General features: G+C 25.1%; 2 protein-coding genes across 6 annotated transcripts; both read right to left on the reverse strand.

The window, feature by feature from the left end:
- Nucleotides 1–882: 882 nt before the first annotated feature.
- Nucleotides 883–5,038, reverse strand: LOC129608727 (aspartate--tRNA ligase, mitochondrial). 2 transcript variants are annotated; one of them, XM_055520401.1, is made up of 10 exons: nt 4,982–5,038; nt 4,718–4,899; nt 4,447–4,658; nt 4,113–4,362; nt 3,872–4,050; nt 3,726–3,815; nt 3,065–3,645; nt 2,521–3,004; nt 2,132–2,443; nt 883–2,073 (listed from the first exon to the last, which is right to left on the reverse strand). In XM_055520401.1, the coding sequence occupies exons 1-10, from the start codon at nt 4,993–4,995 to the stop codon at nt 1,435–1,437; spliced, it is 2,943 nt and encodes a 980-aa protein (XP_055376376.1). In that variant the 5' UTR covers nt 4,996–5,038; the 3' UTR covers nt 883–1,434. The 2 variants fall into 2 exon arrangements, with proteins under 2 accessions (XP_055376376.1, XP_055376375.1); XM_055520400.1 differs by lacking the exon at nt 4,982–5,038 and having other exon boundaries at nt 4,718–4,971.
- A 784-nt stretch (nt 5,039–5,822) lies between these two features.
- On the reverse strand, nt 5,823–12,853 carry LOC129608755 (diacylglycerol O-acyltransferase 1). Of its 4 annotated transcripts, none has more exons than XM_055520452.1 (12): nt 12,363–12,853; nt 8,119–8,244; nt 7,929–8,057; nt 7,767–7,858; nt 7,653–7,705; nt 7,471–7,579; nt 7,251–7,400; nt 7,005–7,164; nt 6,770–6,935; nt 6,512–6,678; nt 6,344–6,449; nt 5,823–6,285 (listed from the first exon to the last, which is right to left on the reverse strand). In XM_055520452.1, exons 2-12 carry the CDS (start codon nt 8,232–8,234, stop codon nt 6,043–6,045), a joined length of 1,491 nt encoding a protein of 496 aa, XP_055376427.1. In that variant the 5' UTR covers nt 8,235–8,244; nt 12,363–12,853; the 3' UTR covers nt 5,823–6,042. The 4 variants fall into 4 exon arrangements, with proteins under 4 accessions (XP_055376427.1, XP_055376424.1, XP_055376426.1 ...); XM_055520449.1 differs by having other exon boundaries at nt 12,155–12,852; XM_055520451.1 differs by lacking the exon at nt 12,363–12,853 and adding an exon at nt 8,465–8,673.
- Nucleotides 12,854–22,892: the final 10,039 nt, after the last annotated feature.

Consider the following 22,892-nt stretch of genomic DNA (forward strand, 5'->3'; position numbering starts at 1 on the left):
GTTGACCCTAAATGATTAAAAAATAAAATTTTTGAAGTTATTATTTTTTTTTGTTGTTAATACATTTATGAATGTAACACTTATTATAAATAATAATTAATGCATGTCTAATTTTGAAATTTAAATTAAATAAGAAATATTTTTTAAATTTGTATATGTCCATTTTTTAATAATGTCCAATGAAACGGTTAAATAGTAAAGAAGAATTTTTGTATTAAATATAAAATTGCAATGCTATGGTATCTATGAATTTCCTATTAGGTATTTGGAATTTACTTACATGTAAGGAATAAAGTTTGGTATATAGATGTTCTTTATAAAATTTCCTTTATAAGTAAAGTCGTTTTTAAAAACCGGAATAAAATTTAAAAAACTAAATATTATGTATGAATATATCGGTATCCAAGATCAGGGAAATTCGCTTTTCAATAAAAAAACAAAACAGGTCTTCAATATAATTTTCTATTTTAGTAAGTTTAAACCTTGAATAAGTGTTATAAAACAATATATGTATATGTATATTTCTTATGTATAAGCTTCCAATTTATTTTTCTAAAAAGAAAAATACCTTGGTGTTAAAGTTTTCTTTTATTATTATATTTAATTTTAAGTTTTAATGCAACCTTTGAAATATTAGCGTTAAGAAAATTTTTGATTTCTTTTAAAACTTTTTTGTTTCTTGAACAATTTTTTATTTACAGTACAGTTAAAGCATATCTAGTGAGAAAAGCATAAATCCGAAATCAAGAATTTGCACATTTTTGAATGCTAATAATAATTAGTAATCAGGGATAATTATTACTAATTATTATATATTCTTGTATTCTTTTATATTTTTAAGATTTTATAGATTTTTTGGTATAACGATGTGGCTTTTTATTTAAAATTCCTTTGAAACTGTACTTTTCAGTTAAGAAATGCAAAATTAGTAAATATAAATTGTTGGATAGTGAGTATAAATCGTAAAAAATTTGAATGATGGCTTACCAAACTTTTTCAATTTTATGCTATTGTTAACTCTTTATTAAATTTTCTTTTAGAACGCATTCTTTGCCCCAAATATTGTGGTAATTATTTTCAAAAACATATTTTGTTTTTTAATTTTGCAAATATTATATTTTTGGATTTATTTATAAAACTTATATTTGTAACTAAGTATGTGTATAAAACACACATATGATTAATTTTTTTTATAAATGTATAATGGTATATTAATAATTCACGATAAATTGAAAAATAATTGTTAAATACACTGCATAAGAAAAATTGTACTTGTTAAAATGTAAAAAAAAAAAATTATCCGTACAACACTCTTAAAAATAGGTTTTCTTTGCGAATCAATCCATTTACAACGTTTTCACATGCATGTTTTTTTACTTTAAAAATTCTATTTGACTATGATCTTAATTTTTAGTAGAAAAAATTTGATTATATTTATCCAGTTTGTTTTTCTCCTCCTTCTTCTTGGTCTGTTTCGTTTTCTGCTTTATTACTTTCATTTCCGTCTGTGACTGTTTGTATATGATAAATATTCATTTCTTCTTCTGAAATTGGAACTGGAGCCTTTGACAATAAATCTTTGCCATTCAAAGATTTTGGGAAAGCTATAACATCCCTTATACTTTTGGTGTTACACATAATACTTAACAAGCGATCAATTCCCAAAGCAATACCACCATGCGGTGGACAACCAGATTCTAATGCACTCAAAAGATGATTAAGATGGGTATGCTCAATATTTAAAATTGTTTCTAATACTAATTTTTGAATATCCTTATTATGAATTCGGATTGAACCACCACCGATTTCTTGACCATTTAAAACAAGATCATATGCCTGAGATTTTATTAAGTGATATTCTTCTGGTTTATAGAGTTTGTCTACATCGTCTTCTGTAGGAGCTGTAAATGGATGGTGAACACATTCCCAGTTTTGCGTCTCATCATTAAAACTGACTAAAGGAAAATCTGTTACCCAAAGAAATTTAAAATCTTTATTTGTTCTTTTTGGAACAATCTTATTTTCTTCAAGTATGTTCATATACTCTAAACGAATTTCACCCAACATAGTTTGCTACGGAAAAAACTTGTTAGTTTGCCACATTTAAAAATTTACATTAAATATTTCTTACTGTTTCCACTTGTGGGCCATATGCCAGTAAAATTACATCATTGTTCCCTAATCTTAATTTATTGAATAATTCTCCACAAATTTCGTTAGAAAGTAGTTTGGATAGACTTTGTATCCAATTTTGTTTGTCTCTTACCTTCGAAATTATGAATTTTACATTCTCATATTCCTTAGTTATGGATTCCAATCTTTTCTTAACAGAAGCTGATAAAAACGATTTATCAGCGGTGCATGGTATTGCATAGGCTCTGAAATTAATTATATCTTTTGACAAATTTTTATTTTTTGTGAGTAAATCCGTAACATCTTGCATCTAAAATAAAAAAAATATAAAATTATAAAAGAAATACTAAATTGATTACTACAATTATCAATTTGAATATATTTTACCGTCATTTCGAATCGCGTATCTGGTTTATCGCAGCCATATTTAGACATGGCTTCGTCGTAGGAAATTCTTGCAAATGGAATGGAAATCTTAGAAAATTCATGTGGCCAGCTATAATATAAAATTTCTTCGATTAATGTTAAAATATCGTCTCGTTTTGTGAATGACAATTCTATATCAAGTTGAGTAAATTCAGGTTGCCGGTCGGGCCTTGTAGCTTCATCACGATAACATCTTGCTATTTGAAAATACCTGTCGATAGCGCCAGCCATTAGCATTTGTTTGAACTGTTGTGGACTCTGTACCAGAGAATAAAAATGACCAGGCTTTCGCGTTGGAACAACAAATTCTTGAGCTCCTCCTGGGGTTCTTCGGAATAATGTAGGTGTTTCAACTTCAACAAACCCTAAGAAGTTTATTAAATATTCTCTCATTTTCATGATAACATTCGATCTAAGTCTGAGGTTTTGTTGCATGTCGGAAAACCTTAAATATTTGATAAATATATATAAAAAAATATTAAATTAATATTCAAAAATTGTAAACCTCAAATCAATATATCGATGCTGCAATCTTAAATTTTCTCTAGCTCTGTTGAAATTTCGTACTTCAATGGGGAGATTCTTTATAGCTTCATTTATTATATCAACAGATTCCGCAATTACCTCAATGTCTCCAGTTTTCATTGATGGATTTCTCATATTAGTTGGCCTCGGAACAACCTTACCAACTACTTTTATTATTGATTCAAATGGGACTTCTTCAGGAATTGAGGCGCTTTCATTTAGCATTATTTGAGTTTGACCATATCCATCTCTTAAAACTAGAAACTTGTTCATTCTTTGAAACTCCAGCCATCCACATAATGTGACTACTTCATTTACATTATGCGATCTAAGCTCACCGCAATTATGAGTTCTGGTTGTAAATTTGTTTGTATTGGCCACTTTATCCTTACTCGGTTTATTTGAATCATCATCGTCTTTAGAGTCCTCGTTTGAAGTTTCGCAAACATCATCAATCGACATTTTAGTGATTTTTTTTTTTATTGGTCCGATATACGGTTCTTCAGGATCTACAACTTTTACTGAAATAACATGAACTTCTATGTGACCTGTTGGATAAACCTAAACTTATTAACATTAGTTTTAAAAAATACTCTTCTAAATATTGAAATACTTTCAGCTTTTTTTAATTTTTAACTTACGACGTTAACATTTCCCTTAGGTCGAGCCAAGACTTTTCCTTTAACTTGAATCACTGTATTGGTAGGTAAACTATCAATTATTGATTTAATCTGTGAATGAAACACTTTTGTAAACAATAATACTAAAAATTCTAAAGATTTTCTACATCTTCATTTTCCAAAACAATTTGTGTTTGTCCATAACCATCCTTTAACTGCTGAAATTTACTGCTTTTTCCTTTTTGAATCCATCCCACAAGCTGCACTTCTTGACTAACATGTTTCAAGTTTAAATCATTGCAAGTTAAATCTCTGTTTTCAAAATATTTAAGCATGTTATCAGTTTCTGAAATAAGTAAACATTTGCGTTAAAATACTAAAAGGAGAAATAGTATACATAGTTCTTACTGCAAATTTTATATTCTGTGCTGGTAACTCCAGTCATTTCACCTTCTTCCATTACACTATGGGACCTCTTTTTTGCTCCTCTTTGACTTCGTGATAAATCTACTAATACAATCTCTTCAACACCAACTTCCACTTCTCCAGTACGTGACGTTTCATTAATACTTTTGCTGGGCCGAAGATAAACTGTTCCACGAATTGTCAAATGGGCATCCATTGGCAAGTTTGCAAATCTTTTTGCTATTCTTGGGTACTAAAAAAATTTTTTTTTATTTTTATAAACTGCTAAAAACTACATCATGAATTAAAATAGCTTGAACATAATAAAGCTACAAACTTTTTGTTCTTCTATTACTAGTTGACAATGTCCCGTATTATCCTTCAAATCACAAAATCTTCCAACCCGACGTCTAGAAAATTTACCAGAAAGTTCCACATACTCATTCTTGTGGTTAGCTCTAAGCTCGCCGCATCCAAATTTTAAAGGTGCAGCCGGTGTTCCTTCCAAATAACTTCCAAAAGAATTATATCTTTGGCCATCATAATTGCCTAATTTTTTTATTACAAAGATATGTTTGAAATGTTTTTCATATTAAAATATTAATTACCAAAATTATTTCCAAAGTACTCCGATTTATTCCAATTCCAATTATTGTTAAACATGTTGATGTACTTTAGATTAAAACGCCGTGCACTTTTTAATTGTAAATAATTTAATGGTTGACTGAATTTCTTGAATTTCACAAACACAGAAGCAAAATTTTCTATGATTTTCTTGTTGCTGATTTTACTAAGATAAATAAACATATTATTATTTATGAAACTTAAAAAAAACAATATAAAGATAATTTTTTTTCCTGAAATAAACCAACCTCAACTTGAGCATAAAAAACCAGTGACAGCCAAAATATTAATTGTCAATTTCCTTTTGGTAGCCCCTCTGCTGGTGTTTTTGTAAAACTACCTATATATAAATATATAAATGCCGATTTCACTTTAAAATCATAATTTTTAATTTGGACACGAACCATCTTTCTTGGCGTTTCGTTTAGTTGCATTGCAAGTTTTCTGCACGAAATTTTAGACGTGAGATAAATCGGAGTTACATCTTTGGTTACGCATGCATATTAATGTACATAATAGATTTTCATAAACGCAATATTATAACACATTAAACGCGAAAAGTAATATTCCAAAAACATAACGTAATGGATATGCAAATGCAATATATTTTCAACTATTCTATAAAATGAACAGTTCATATAATTTAACTGTGCTACTCATGCTAATTTCGATATACATACATATTTTTGAATAAAAGGCCTAAAGGATTTCCGATATTTGAGATTACATAAAGTTTTAATTTAAACCTCAAAAACAATTTTTTGAATCATTACAGATTTATGGGGCATAAAAAGAATGTAAAGATATAACATTTTAAAATACTTTGTGAACATTTCATTACCGCCTAATTTAACCGCCTTGGCACGATCTTTAGACATTTATCTAAATAATAATATTTTATTACGCATTTACCCTTTTCTCAATATTTACAGAAAACGCTGTATAATTCGCCTATTCTGCTACAAAAATCAAAATTGGATTAAATTCTGTGTTTCTGTTTATAATACTTACTTATCTTCATAGTTAAAAACATCTTTTAACTATGTGGGTTTCAATATTCCATTAATTATAACAATTGTTATACTGGTTTATTGGTACTTAAATTTAATTGAAGTTTTTTGTATCAATTTTTGTTCTTACTTAAACAAATTTTTAACAAACTATATACATACATATACAAAATATATTAACAACTTATCATATAAATTTGGTCATTTTAATCTTGCGGCTAAATGCAAAAAATATTTCAAGCTAATATAAAATTTTTTGTTTTGAATACAAGCTAAACTTAAATTTCATACAGTTTAATTTAACTTTCTGTAGAAGTTGTATTATCAGCAGATAATACTCCACTAAAGTGTGTTACAACGTAATCATGATAATACATCATAATACAAAGTGGTTGTCCTAAAATTATAGAAGCCCAGACTACAATATTACCCCATCTTGGTCCAAAATTTTTTTGCATAAATTTAGAAATAGCTGATAATGGTATTTGACCCATCATACCCATAAAAGCCCAAATTTTGAAAGTATTTAATGGCACGCTAACCTAAAAGGAATGTTACTGTATAATTTCAAGTAAATGAATTTTTGCTAAAAGAACTCACTAAATATTCGTGGAAGAAAGCACTAATAAAGAACACAATAATGGAAGCTTGTCGGCTTGAATACCCCATTTCTACAACTGGAATATATAGATGTCGAACGCACCATCTTGGAAAAAATGAAATATGTTAGAGTATAAATACCATTCCAAAAAAACTTGCAATTTTTACCTATGAACTGGCATATTCCATGTTCTCCAAAACGTGTCAATGTTATTTGCATTCCACCAGTCATTATAAAAGTTTCTATCAGCAAAATGCAACAATTCTCCACATAAATTCAAGAACGAATGAAACATTAAATAAAAGAAACAGAGCCATACTAAATGATTTGGAATCTAAAAAATTCGAAGAAAAAACTTAAATTTATTTCACAGTTTTGATAAAACATAATAATTTCAATATTTTAAGCAAAATCAAATTACTTACCGCCAGTTTGAGTAAACGCTCGGTAGCCTTCATAACATCCATATTTGAAAAAGGAACTAATGAATTTTTGACGGACGGAATCATCCATTGTTGAAATAAGGCCATTACAACGTTAACTCCAATTACAACTTCAAGCAGTCTTTTAATTAAAAATCTCTTACGTACTCTGCGTAATAATTATAAATAAATAAATTTCAAAAAATTTAACCGTGGCATTTACAACTGTGGCATTTACCTAGTAGTTCTAGGAAAATTAAGTTCATAGCACAATGTTGGTGCACATAGAAAATAGAATAAATCCTTAAAATTTAAATTATCTGGATAATGAACCAATTCTGTTATATTTGAATTATCTTCCTCATGATGATTGTGGGATTCCGTATTATGAGCGTTCTCTAAAAAAAGAAATAAATTTTTGTTTTGTTATATAAAGTTGAATTAAAAATACGTAAGTATGAAATATTAAAAAAATAAAATTTACGTAATTCTGCAATCGAAACACTTGGTCTACGTTTTTTTGTTGAACATCTTTCATCTCTTAAAGCTTGTCTGCTCCACATGTTAACTTGAACATAACTCCACATTTTCATAAATAAAATTGAGTACAGAAAGCAAACTGTGGTTGCACCAACTAAAATTAAAATTTTAATATATTTTATAATTAGAATTGAAAAAATTGCATTGTTTATATTTATAAATACCTAAACTAAATGAATATTCCCTGACATGTATTACAACCATTGGTATTAAAACTAAAACAATAATGTTAACGACTTGTGCGAACATACCAGCACTCTCTCCAATAATTTCCTATAGTAAAATATTTAATAATTTTAATAGTTTTCAAAAAATTAATAGGTTTCACATGAACAAATATTCATACCAACGAAAGTCCTTTTTCGAGTAACAAGCATATTGTTATTGGTACTAAAGAATCTGTGTAATTATTAAAAATAATTGAAAAAGATATTAAGGAAAATTTTAAAAATATACTTACATACTACCAAAATTAAAGATGGATGACCTTCTCCTTCATTTTTCCCACTTAATACAATATACCATTGTATTGGATCTATTCTTACACCATATCTAAAAAAAATATGTAAAATGTAATTGGAATCATTTGAATATTGAAGTGAAAAATTGAATATGTAAGTACTTGAGTAAATTTTCCAAGCACAATCGAAAACCACCCATTGTTAGCAATAGAAAACCCCAATTGACTAAACCGGTCCAATTATCAAATCCTGAACTCCATGAGAATAAAGAATCTCTAGGTTTATGGCAACTAAAATTATAAACGATTTTTATATTAAAATTATTTTAGATTATAAAATATAGTAACCTACGGTTTATCTGGCTGTGATTTTCTTTGCTTTTGTTCCTTAGTAGTAATTTCTTCAGCTCTTGTCACACTTTGAGTCCGTCTAAATCGTAATTTACTTTCTTCTTGATCGGTCGCCATTTTTCATAAACTAAATTTGAAATATAAATGAAATATGTATATGTTAAATAATTTTTTTAATTCTTTTGTGTATAAAATAAAATAAAAATATTTGAAAACATTTATTTAAATGTCATTAATAAATGATAAGTTTTAAGACTTATGAATTAAAATTAGAATATGCTTATCATACAACTTTTAAAACTAAAAAGTTAGTGTTTGAGAATCCTGGACGATTAATACGTATTCACCGTAATATTCATTAGAGTGTTGTATGTTGCGCTCACATGTTATTTTTTTTGAAACACAACTTTATTTTCAAAAAATTTTCTAATATGTTTAACAATTCAATCTTTTCTTTTAAAAATCGGATGTTTTTGCAACTTAGTAGTTTCACTAATAAGGTCTTATTAATTTTTTATATAAATTCGTATATAGATTTTAAATATGAGGCATCAATTACGACGGCAAAAGGATAATAAAAAATTGTTTAACATTAATAAAATTATGAGTACGTATAATTCAATGACCACATGCTCATTTTATGCTTTAACCTGTTTATTTTGTTTATCAGAAATGTAGAATTGATTACATATATTTAGTAAAGTATTAAAAGTCTGATATTTAAAGTGAGTTGACCCTGAAAACAGAGTGTGTTGTTTGAAAAGCTTAAGATATTATTAAAATAATCTAATCTGCAGAAATATTTTCTATCGCTTTAAAAATGATGATGTGTAAATACTCTTATAAGTAACAATCTATCGATACCTGTATATAATGTAACTATTAATAATATTAATTGTAAATATAAGTTCTTAAGTAGTTATATTTCAAAAACCTATACCCTCACATTGAAATTAAATGCTTTTAGAGTATAAAACTAAATTATTAGTATTTGAATTTTTGAAATGGTCGAAAATTTGTATAAGGGCAACGGCTTTAAACACATTTTCGACTATTTGACTTTAAATGGCTCACACTTTTTTAGATAGCCAAAAATTTAGTAATAATAACGCTAAAATTTGCCAGACGAAATTTTCAATTTTTGTGGCAGAGTTCTTGCACAAATTTTATATGTTTATGGCTTTGTATGTATTTAAATTTGAGTTTTTTATTTGTTGCATAATTTGAATTATTTTGTAGTATTGGATTATAATTTATATTTTAGATAATAAATTAACACTAATAATTAACTAAATAAACTTTAGCATATCGATAATATAAAGATAATAAATAAATAATTTTTTATTTATTTTTGTAGTGTGGTATACCACGATCGTATTAACATAGTATTTTTTTACTATACTACTTGTATATGGTAAAAAAAAACAACTCAATTGGTGAGATTAAATAAGTATTCAAATACATATATCAAAATATATAACATTTAATTATGTGAGTCATTATTGTAGCACCTTGACAATAAATAAAAGTAATTAATGTGTGTATAAAGAAAAATTGCAAAATATTTTCCATAAAATGATAAACATGCTCGTTACAATTTAATTTCACATGTGAAATCACATTTTAATAATGTCAATGAGAGTTTTCAGAAAAAGTTTTTAAATTGTAAAATTTATAGCAAACTTATTGTAATAAATACATATAAACAACATAGAGTGAGTAAAACATATAGTGACCAACACTATTCTAAATAAAAGGGAGAACATAAGCAATGTTTAAAATAATATTCACAAATTATTGTAAAATAAAAACGTTCATTTGTTAAGCCGAATTTTAAAAGATTTCAAACGCATCAGTTATTCTTTAAAAAGGGTTTAAAAAAACTAGGATCTTAGACAGACTACTTATAAATACTTTTTAAAGAGCGCATCAATTCGATAAATTTATTAATGTAGACATATGTATATAAAGTTAAAAAGAGATTTATGTTGTTAATTTAAAAACAAACGTTATTGATGTCACTGTTGCATATTATACGGCTTAAAAGAATAACTGCCAATATTTTTACTGATAGTTGAACAGCTACATATTTCTAGAAATTAGAAGTCCCATTATGAAAAAAAGCCCTCATTATAAATAGAAATGGTTGGTTACTTTAATTTTAGAGAGTTTTCAAAAGCGAAATTAAACAAAAAGATACTACAACAAATTATGAAGTAGGTGTGCAAAAAGTTTATTTATTTAAACTATAAATAAAAAATTGAACAAAAAAGATTAAAATTTCGTAATCCAATATGTAAATTAATAACAAATACTTTCATCGCATTGAGAACGAAATTTAATTTTGCAAAAGTGAATTTTCAAAACCATTGAACATAATCTAAGCAAGCCTCATTAAGTACGTACATGGTGTTTGCAAACAATCATATTATTTTTGATATCCAGAAAATTATTTCAAAATTTTTAACAATTATTATTTAGATATTATGTAATATTAAATCTCATTACTTTACATAGTGTGCTCACGCAGAATGTTTACTATATAAAGCAATACAAAAATTAAAAAATTTTTTTATTACAAAATCGTGGAATTAATACTCAAAATATTATGAAAATCGATACTAGAAAAAAATTGAAATTTACAAAGTGCCAAAAAATTTCTTTAAAAACATAGGTAATTAAGAAATATAAATTAATAAATACACATAATTTGTAGCTTAAACACAAACAAGGGCTTAAATAATAAAAATTGACTATATATCATCAGAATATTTCCTATTATCACGTAGAAATCTTAATAAATTTCTAATAACAATATTAACAAATTGAAATAGTCTTAACGTATTGCAATATTAAGTTTTATGGAGACATGAACGAATAAGTTGGGTAAAGAGAAGAGAAGAGATATTTTTTTTTGCTCTTTGCCCACCTGTTCAGAAAAACATGATATATCTACATACATACATAGATATATATGTGATAAAATAAAATTAATCACAATAAATTTCTTGAAATAGTATTTTATTTCAAATATGTACAAACTTTATGACCTATACAATTGTTTAATTAAAATAAACAAAACTAACACCTATAAACTCTAGAACTATATAATAATAATAATAAAACAAATATTTCAGTATTGGATATTAGCATTAATAAAAATTGATGTAGACCACATGAGAAACATTAGAAAGGAATATAAATTGAGAGAATAAGAAAATACTAAAATTATTTTAATTTTTTGTTTTATATCCGCTCATATTGCGGTGCGGTTATGAGTATTTGGAAGAATATTCTCTTACAACATTCAGCATCTTATCTAAATATAATATAATTAATGTTAGCTCCTACTTATTATAAGTACTAGAGTACTAGACTATTTTCTTATATTTATACTTATATGTAAATTTCAGATCGGTTTTTTACTCTTTTGTATTCTCTTCGATAGATAATCTTATTCTCTAAGCTTGTAAAAGGCTTGCTTACAAATTACAACAACTTATTTTTTGTTTGTAATATTAAATTATTGAAATTAGTTTTAGAAAGGTTTATTTGTGAAAAGATTCATGACATTAAAAAATTACCGAATTTCTATTTAATAGCTGTTTATAAATGGCTTTTATATAATTTTAAAAATAATATTGATTATAATGAATAATGGTAAATTTCTAAATAGAATTACAAAACTACATTGCCACTGTATAATTGAATTCAAATATTGTTAATGAGAGCATACAAGTTAAAAAATTTGTTTTTGTTATATATGTATCTGATAAACATTATCATAAATTGAAAACGAAAATTTATAGGCATGTTACAGAATACATACATAATGCAATAAAACAAACCATTCAAAAAATTAACACATAAAATTGGTAATAATTTTTCATAATACAAAAGATTCTCAATTTTTTTTTTAGCATGTATTTCTTTTTTATGATAAGAAAAATATAAGAATATTTTTATATGTACGTACGTATGTATATCTGTATTAAGCAAGAATAAAATTTGTAACATTGTAAACGTTGTCTACAAACCTTTTTATGTGATTAATCCAATTCCGTAATTTATTCCAGAGAATGGGTGAAACGCAAAATTTCTTTATTTATGATTTTTATAAATAGACACACATACAAAATTTAGTTATATGCTAATACATACATACATACATATATATTTTACAGTTTTTCTTTTAACACAAAAAAATATTTTAAATTTAAAAAAGTTCTAAATTTGACTATATACTTTTAATTTCATTATAGAATTCAGTAGACGACCATGTGATAAATAATATGTTGCTTGACCCACGATGACTTGATTTTTTTATTATTAATGACGAAACGGTATACATTAATACATATACATATAAATGTAGGTACATACATAAATAAAATTTCTTTTCTTAAATTTTTTGAAATATTTTAAATTATAAATTGATAATTTTGATAAATTTACAATCACTATTTTTTTATTTTATTGATAACATATTTTTAGTAAATTTGGATAGATACCGTCAAAATTTTACAATATCTTTATCACTTTTTGAAAAAAAAAACATATAATAATAAAAAACCAGACTTTGGAAAATATCACTATAGTAACGAAATCAAAAAAAAAAATATTTACTTTTGAGTCATACAAAACGCGACATCTAATTTATTTAAAATAAAATACAAAAAAAAATTAATTAAACTAAGTGTAATTTATTTCAACAAGCTACAACTGAGCTCAATCAACAACTGAGAATGAGAACTTAAAAACTTTTTAAACGAGTAAAAACAAAATTTTCATTCTATTCGATATTGTTGATAATGAAATTCAATTCTTCTCTTTTTTTTTGTGTGAAATAACCAACCATGAACCAACCATCTGTACTGTTTGTCGTATTTTATTTTTATTTATTGTAAATTAAGTGGCAAATGAATGAAGGTGTTATCTTACATTTTTTAAAAACTCAATTTTTCTATTCAATTTTAGTTCGAATTATGTACGTACATATGTGTTCCACGAAAGTTCCTTTAACGCAAACCATCATCTTAATTTGTAATAGTTGATGAAATTCCATATATAAGATTATTACTATAAATAATAAATAATTATTAATTGATCTTTCCTCTTTGCAGGTATAAATGTGAAATTTTTGTAGCTACAATTGCAGATATGAGAAAATTTCTAACTCAAATTTCTCAAAAATTGAAACTTTTTTAGATAACTGCTTTTCTCAGTTAAGTTCTCATTTTTATTATGTTCTCATAATCACATTTCTACACACAATTAGTGTTGGAACTGTAATAACTTTTGTATCAAAATGATACATTTTTTAGTCTTTAAAAACTATTCAAGTTTTGATATCTTTTAACAGCCTGATCGTGTATTTCGCTTTTTTACTCACTTTATATTTAGTTTCAAATCAGAATTTTCACCATTTTCTAATGGATATTTTACTTTTTCAATAAAATTGCTTATTTTTTCAATTGGATTCTCACTTTCAAAAACATAGAGAATAAATTTTGCATGCGTTTTAGAAAAAAACGTGATACGCAATACCAAATAATATTCTTCTTACTCGAAAATTACATTATACAAGTATATGATAGTTACTTTAACTTACTTTCTTTTCACATTCCGAGTAAAATAGTGAATAATGTTTCCAAATAACTTATGCGTTTCCATATTACTCATGCATTGAGCAATAAGTGTTAAAATAAATTAAAAATAAAATAATGCGTTTGATAATAAGGTACCACGTAGACCTCTGTTAAATGATTGCTACACGCTACTTAATGCTAATTATTGGATCTCATTTTCGTTCTATACGTAGCAAAAATTGTCACTTTATGATTTTGTGACAAATACAATTTATATATTCATGTTTATAGTCTCTTTGATACACTATTGACATTTTTGTCATCTCTGTTTTATAGTAAAACTATAGACTGTAGATAGATATATAGATATTATGCATTTTTCATTATATATAAAACTAAAAGAGCAAAAATACGTAATTTTATATTTTGTTTATATTTTATATTTTTGTTTCTTTTGCAAAGTAGAAAGAGAGTTTAAAGCAGAAGCAAAATTAGAAATAGAGATATAAAAATAAAAATTTATTTTAAAATTTCAGAATGAACGATTTGAACTGAGAATGCAATTAAAGGCCGCCAGATTCACTAGTTTAGTGAAAGTCAAAATTAAAAGCTGCCAAAATTTATTCACTAGTCTAGTGAAAGTGTTGCACAATGTTATAAAAGTTTTCTTTTTAACACTTCCTTGAAATTTAGAAGAAGTTTCATTAATAAAACTAAAAAAATATAAATTTTTTCTTAGTACAGTTCCACTTATTGAAATCCGATTAGAAACATCAAAAGTTTGTAATTGTCAGGAAACAAAACTCAAAAATTAAATTTTAAAGAACTGCGTCGATAAGCTTTTTAGATATGGTAAAAAATGAAAATTTAGTTCCTGGTAAGAGTTCGGATTCGCAGTCTTAATACGGCAAAAACATGTTTATTCTTCTCGTATAACAACATTCATCTATTTCATGAAATTGTTCGTCTTGTCTTTGACTTTAAATTTATGAGTGAAGATGCAACGCAAACATTTTGGCACTAATTAAACTTCTCACTTAAGTTCTCCGTTTTTAACTTTGAGTGTCGAAACCTGTTCTGTTATGTACATCTGGGAGTTGTATTATAGAAATACTGTATTCATTAGAGTAATAGCGTTACAATTTCAAAATTAAAAACTTATCGAAACTATTGTGAATATTTTGGAACAATTTTAATATGAATACATATATCTATTGTAAATGATTTTTATGTTATGGTTTGTGACTTTGATGTTATGCAAATATAAAAAAAAATTTTGATATATTTTACGATTTTAGTACAAAATTATTTAAATTTCAATTTGACATTTTATTTTACAAACAGATAGATGGCAGCAAATTTTGAATTTGAATTATTATAATAAAAATATTTAATACCGGAAATTTGTTAATAAAATGATAGTCAAAAAATTATGCATATCAATTTTCAATATTTAATCTCAATTGTTAATTAATTATTTTTATATAGTTACCTGTTTAAGCTGTTGTGCAATGTGCAGAAATCAAAAAAATTCAGAATCTTCAAAAATTTTGAGCGAATTGGATGAAATAAAAAATTAAGAACCTCGAACATTAATATTGCTAAATTCACCTTTCATTAACATGTCTATATATATCAAACATGGCCAAACTGCGGCTCGCGAGCCGCATGTGGCTCTTCAACCAATTTCATGCGGCTCTCGAAGAAAAAATTAACAAATATTTTTAGTGCACCTCAAGTCGAAAAAAAATATTCCCAAAAAAATTTTTTTTATAGAAATTTGACTAAAAGTAAAAACGCAGTAGAGTACGTATATATCTTTTCCCACACTTTTTAATTTTGTCAACGCTTACTTAACATATGGAAAAATAATTTGTATATATTGTCAAAGCTTAAATTCTTAATCACTCAACTTAGATTTGCAGGGTCAGCAGAAAACTATTTCTGATCTCACGCAAATAATCTTTAGTTTTCAAAAAAATGCTACTTTTTAAAAATTATATAATGACAATGAATTTCAATAATTTTCCGAGATTGAAAGAAAAAGTCGGAAATAGAAAATGAAAAGCTTAAAGAATATGTGGATAGATTGCAGGAGTTGATGGAGAATTTTAATTTACGATTTCAAGATTTAAAAAAATTTAAAATTTGTATAAATTTTCTTGTAAATCCATTTGAAATTGATATTATTGGTGAAGACTTCATATTTCCACAATATTTACTGAGTAAGTTAATTTCAATGTTCGGCATAACATATTGCTGCGAATAATTATATTCTACAATCAAATTTATTAAGTCCAAGCACCGGTCGCAGCTAACAAATGAACATTTGACTGAGCTTATACGTACGGCATTCACAAATTATAAGCCAGATTTTCAGAAATTTGTAATACACACCAAGCCACATGCATCGACCAGTAAAGTATAAAAATATCATATTTTTTTCTTTAATTCTAACTCTTTTTTATTTGTAGGACTAAGACATTTTCAACCAGATATTACATAATTTATAATTTATATCATTGCGGCTCGCAAAAAATTCAAAATTTTGAGTTCTGGCTCTTACCATGACCAAGTCTGGCCATCCCTGATATATATTATGTGGGTGCGTAATATGTCAGTTGCATATTTATATGAACACCTATAGGTACATATACATACATACATATGTATGTTTTTACAAAATTTATAGTAAATTAGAATACAAAAATTGTCTTGTACAAAAATATTTTACGATTTACGATTTTTAAGGAATTAAAATTACTAAGATTTTGATTAATTTTTAATTTTAATTTTTTAATTTGAGATATTGGTACTACTAAAGGTAAGAATTGCAAGAAGAGAAGAAATTAAAAAGATTTAATTTTTTTTTTTAATATTTTTAGGTAATTTTGGTAAAATGATTTTGGAATTTTGTCTTGCAAAATTATTTTACCAAAATTTTACATAGCATCTGTCTTATATCGAAAAATTGAAAGAATTCGAAGCATAAAAGAGTCTGTTCAGCGGATTGATCCTCTCCGGTAATTGCTACTTTATGAAAATAGGATATTATATTACAGAAAATTCAAATAAGTTAAAAATGGAAGAGAATTTTAATATTTTTCATCGCATTACGATTTACGGTAGAAATGAAACGATAACTATATAGCATGTCTTAAGTTTATATATACTTTCTGATGATTTAATTTATTATTAGTTGTAGTTTATATGTTACTTTAGTGTTGCAACTCCATTGATTTGCTTTTATTTTTAATTGGTTGGGTGCATTTTTACTCAAAAATTTCATAACTCATCCCAAAGCTCATTAATTCCTTTTTGTTCCTCTTCAAAATGATGGCTGTTCTTGTGTAATGTTGCTTTGTTTGTTGGTTAATGCTTGGTCTAAGCATTATTAAATAATCTCGAATATTTTTAATAGACATATTTTGCTTATTATGTAAAAAATTATGTAGCTACAAACATTCCTGTACAGTGAGTATTACTAATTTGCCATGTTCTATTTTATCATGTTAGTAAATCAAAATTGCTCATCTTCTGTTTCTACTTTTTATGTAACATATGTACATAATTAATTTTTGATTTTGTATATCAGCAAAAAAAAATAGAAATTCGTTCACAAATTATCGTTTAAAAGCGTATAACATAAAAATAATTTTAAGTCCTTTAATTCTAAAAACTTAATAAAACACTAAATGTACACTTTTTTAAAGTTAAAGTAAGTAATAAAAAGAATCTTACAAAATCGAAAATAGTGCATTATGTATATAGTTAGAGGAAAGTGCCAGATAACAAACAAACAAATAAAGTCAAAAGTACATTTAGAATATTGAGAAGTTAAAGATGAAGATTTTTAACTCTTTTCCTTTTTATGATTTTTATATTTGGAACGTCATTGATGAAAATCTTAGTATAAAAATAAGAACACATAAGAAAACATAAAACCTCCAATCTTCTTTTAGCTTATCTAAAACAACTTTAGTAAAACCCTATTTTTATCTTGTTTAAATCCTGCAATTTAACAAATTTTTCTCTACAATTTCTCTCTTTTTTTTTTTTGTGATTTTCCATTTGCTCTGAAATAAATATTTTTTTTTTTTTTTTGCATTTTTCTTTTATATTTTCTGTAGTTTTTAAATGCCTCAAGATTTGGTTGGAATTGGTCATTTAAAGAAGATTTTTGATGTAAGATAAAACAATAAAACTTAAAAATAACAAGAAGTTAAGACAAAAAAAAAAATTAAATGTTGGAAAATAATGAAAATCAAAAAGTTGTTCGAAAGTGTATGATTGCCAATAAGGACTTAAAAAATATATGTAAAAAGAAAAATAATAAAATAAAAGGATAAAAAGAAAACACTAAGATAAGAATAAAATCTTCGGAAACTGAAAAAAGAAAATCAAAAAAAAAATAAACGAAAAATTAGAATTATCAAATGTAAAAGTCCGCACAAAATTGGTCTTTAATATCCATTCAAAGATATTATATAACTTAGTTTTTAGTGCTTATCATGTTTTTTTTTTATATTTATTCTTACATTTTTATTTTCATTTTATAAAATTCAAAGAAATAATTTTTTAGGTTCTATATATACATACATACATACATGCATTCTCATAAACTGTAGTGAATTACATGCATTTCTATAATAATATTATATGTGGTACATCGGATTCCTGCATGCTATATAAAATCAGTTGGAATTTTATGATCAAATAAAAGTGATACTCAATCTTTAAGAAAGCGCCATGGTATTATTTTTTTTCAAAAAATTTAAAAACTTTTATTATTGACCAAAAAACTATTTTGATCAAAAATTGGTTTAGTTCGATTATTAAAATTTTTCAATTTGCAATAGGTACTCCATACCGTAACTTTTTACGTATAAATATTAAGTATTTTTTAGTATAATTAAGTAATTAAATAAACATTTAATTAAGTAAATATTTAAGCAGTAAATTCTCGGAATAAGCCCCAATAAGTGTTGAAATTAAACTTGCAAATATTTCTAAAAGATTTTTAAGTAATTTTTAATAGCTATTAAGGCCAGTTATAGGTACTATTATAAAAGTTGAAAATATTTTATTAAATTATGTAGTTAATTATATAGAAATACACATGTATAACGATTTAATGAAATCATGTGTTATTAACCATGTGGCTTATGCTAACCAAATTTCTACTGAGAACTAAAATGAGGATATTCTCGAATTCTCATATTAAACGGGTCAATACCTATAATTAAATGCGATAAAGGTTTTTATTGATAATATGCAGAACAAAATATTGGTCTCTATAGTTATTTGAATACAAAGGAGTATTCAACTAGAAAAGGTGTTTGTTGAAAAATATTTAATTTAAAAGAAATAATAATACTGTGAAAGCAGTAAGCAAATATTATTATTTCTTTATGTAAATTAAAAATAAAACTAATATGTCTTGACCAAAATGCAGATCTAATGTCAATTTGACTTGTTAAGCAAAACGGTTGTAATTACTGAATAAGTCAATTTAACTTTAGATGTGCATAAGAGCAGACGGCCAATATTACACCCTACAGTAATTTGGAAAGTATAACATTTTCAAAATAAATTGAATTTATTGAAGTTTTTAATCGTTAATCTATTAAGTCATTTGCATTTTACTTCATTCATTGCAGTGCAAAGAGGATGGTGTCACAAAGAAATCTCAAATAAAATCTTCTGTAAGGAATGAATTTCGTGTTTTTAAAAAAAGTATCGTAGATGAATATTTCCTGTTATCATGAAAGTTGAATTAATATTGAGGACCACTGGGAATAACTAAGTATATTTAAAGAAAACAAATAATAACATCAATAAAAACAAGAAAAAAAACCCCGATAAGCTTTTGAAAGCACAAAGAAAAATAAAAATATAAAACGTTTTCTGGGTGTAAAAGCATCACTTATATACAAACTAACTATGCTAGATGCAATCTTGAAAAGTTGAACTAGATTTTATTTTTCTTTTATCCTTGAATAGAAAAATTAAAGAAAAAATTGAAATTGAAACTTTAAATTTTTATAAAGTTTTCATTACAATTAAATAAACTTTAAAAAGTTCTCGATAATTGCCAAATACTTCTAATATGAGCACACTTGTAAATGCAATGAGTCGTGCAAAATGAAATGTGATTTTTTTTCGGATTATTAGATTTGATTTTCATTTAATGTTACTTTACATTGTAATTATAATAAGCTTATGATTTTGAAGATCTTTTGATTATTATCAATTAAATAATCCAACTAATTGCTTATAAGGCGGAAGGCTATTTCATTCATAAGGACGTATCTTTTTCATATACCTGATTCACTCAGGTTAAGAAACAAATATAGGGTACTAGATCATAATGAAATATTTGATTTTACTAAAATATTGCAATTAATAAATTAAAACGAGCGATTAAAAAGAATAAAAAGAATTAAAAGAATAAAAAATCATAAGTAAATCATAAATAAGCTTTGAAGTATTTTAATAGCTTTGTGTAGAATTGTCTGCTCATAATGTAAAGCTAATACTAGATCTATGATAAAAACTCCCTTGCGAATTTTTTAGACTCTCAAGAGAAATATTGTATTTCTTTGAATTTATGAAGCAATAAAATTTTTGATATTTTTTATTTAAATTATGAAAAATAAATATATTTAACCTTAGAGTGTATTATAGGACTCTTGAAAGTAATATATTAGGAATATATAAGGGTTAAGAAAATAAGACTAAAATATAATTTTTGTTTTATTAGCGCTTTGTGTTCCTTATTTATATGTACCAACAAATAGGTGTATATGTTATACTATGTAAATGATTAAAGTCAAAATGTTATTGATAAAAAATTTGAAAACTTACATTTCATTACCGTTACAGCTACTTAAGAAATTGAAATTTTGCAGCTTAAAATTGTAAAATTGAGGCTTGTGAATGGAAACCGTATATTTCATATTTTTATATCGTATAATTTTTTAAATTAATTTCGAAAATTTTCTCATGTAAAGTTTTATTCATTAGACACGTTCATTGATAAGAATATATTGACACTATATGCAAATAAGTGGATCACAAAGTTAGCGAGGATACGTTATGCACTGATATAAAAATTATCAAATATACGAGATTAATGCATTGTATGAAGAATTAAAGTCGTGTGAAACATTTTAGAATTATTTGTTAGTATAATGCTTATTTTGTAGTGTATGAAATTTTAAATAAATGAACAAATAAAATAGACGATCTCACAATCATTTACGTAAATATTTTATACATTTAGTTTCAATTAACACACACATTTAAATTGTTATGGTATAAAAACGGGGAAAGTTTTCATTTGCAATATTCACTCTAACAATTTTATGTATTCATATATAATTTTAAATAAGTGCTACTAATATTTGAATTGAAATCGAACTTGAAAGAGCTTCAATATTCATTACAATTTTACAAGTATACCTTGTATTATTATTTATATCGTATATCTTTTATATAACATATTCAGCTAGATTAAAGTTGAATTGAATTAACGAGCATATTGAAAATCTTAAGATTATTTTACTTTTCCTTTTTCATATGTATAGCTTATGAGTTTATGGTTAATATTTATAGATTTTTTTAAAAAACTATTTGCAATTTACATTAATTCGTTGATATACAATAATTTCTTGGTAAATCTTAATATCAATACAAAAAAAAAAAAATATGATACAAAGGACAATTTTCTATTTTGTGTATAATACTTATGTACATAGTGCAGATAACCATATATACAAATATAATATAATAAAATTATATACATATATACAATCAGGATAATGGTGGGAAGTCTATTACTTACTTTTGTATACATTTTTTTTTATTAAATAATATTAAAAAAAAAAAACCAAACAAAAATTGTACAATCAATTGATTGGCAATAAATCAAAATCAATTGTAAAGCCTTATTAGTACCTTTATTGTTATATAAAATACATTTTGATTTTATTTATCTATATAATATGTATTTTGTGTACATAAAACTAAACACATAAATATTGCATATACATGCGATATAAAATGTTTATTTGATAAATCTTTTAGATTAAATTTATGTTATATAAATTGCAAATATATTGGGGAGGAAGAAGAAGCTTTATAATAAAAACATGGTACTTTTATTGTCAAAAGAAATAAAAAAAAAACAAAAACAAGAGTAATTTGAAGATTAGCTTTTATTGACATATTGAATCCCCTAATAACACTCTCTAGTATTATTGCACCATCATCATTACCATCCAACTATTAAAATCATGACTATTATAATCATCATCATCATAATCAATGTGTACAAAAATAATAATAAAGACAAGAAAGAAAGAAAAAAATATTTAAAAAAAAAAAAATCAAGAATTGAACGCAAAAATTTATATATTAAGTTCTCACCCAACATGTTAAACTTATTATATAGAGAAAAACAAAATTGTTGAGACAAATCTTTATACTATACTTATGAGTATATCGTCATCTTAAATCATAACTATTATATGTCCAATTTTCTGCAAAATATGATTTTTTGCTTAACAAAAATTGTAATACTCTCTTTATGGCTGCTGTGGAAAAAATTGATTCCTTTAACGTTTTTTTTTTTTGTGGAATCTTCTGCTCATCTATTCTCTAAGGGCTTAGAATAAAAATGATATAATATATAGATAAACATTTAATTTTTAAATAGTTTTTTTTCGCTTTCCCGCAAAATTCTTAAAATATGACTTAGAATACTTCTGATTCAAGATGACGATATAAGTATAACAAAAAAAATAATAATAATAATATTATACTACTTACATATTAATATTGTTTCTACATATATATATATATATAGTGTTAGAAGGACATCAACCAATCAACCCCACACTGATTTAACTACCCAATGGGACAATAAAGTATGATGTTATCTTAAATAGAAATCATTGTCCTTTCCCATATATACTCGTATATTCTTTCAATATATCTTTTTATTCTTATTTATACGAATTCTCATTTAAAATTATTTGTACGAATGTCATGTATATTTTATAAATCTTTATATGTGTGTTTCTGTATTGTATACCTTTACAATTACACTCATTTAAACTTATTTAGGAACACAATAACGCGTATACATATAGTGTATTTGATTGTTCATTTCTATTTTAAAAAG

Source organism: Condylostylus longicornis, unplaced genomic scaffold (genome assembly GCF_029603195.1).
Source record: "Condylostylus longicornis isolate FDR11 unplaced genomic scaffold, ASM2960319v2 ptg000034l, whole genome shotgun sequence".
Taxonomy (NCBI): Eukaryota; Metazoa; Arthropoda; class Insecta; order Diptera; family Dolichopodidae; genus Condylostylus; species Condylostylus longicornis.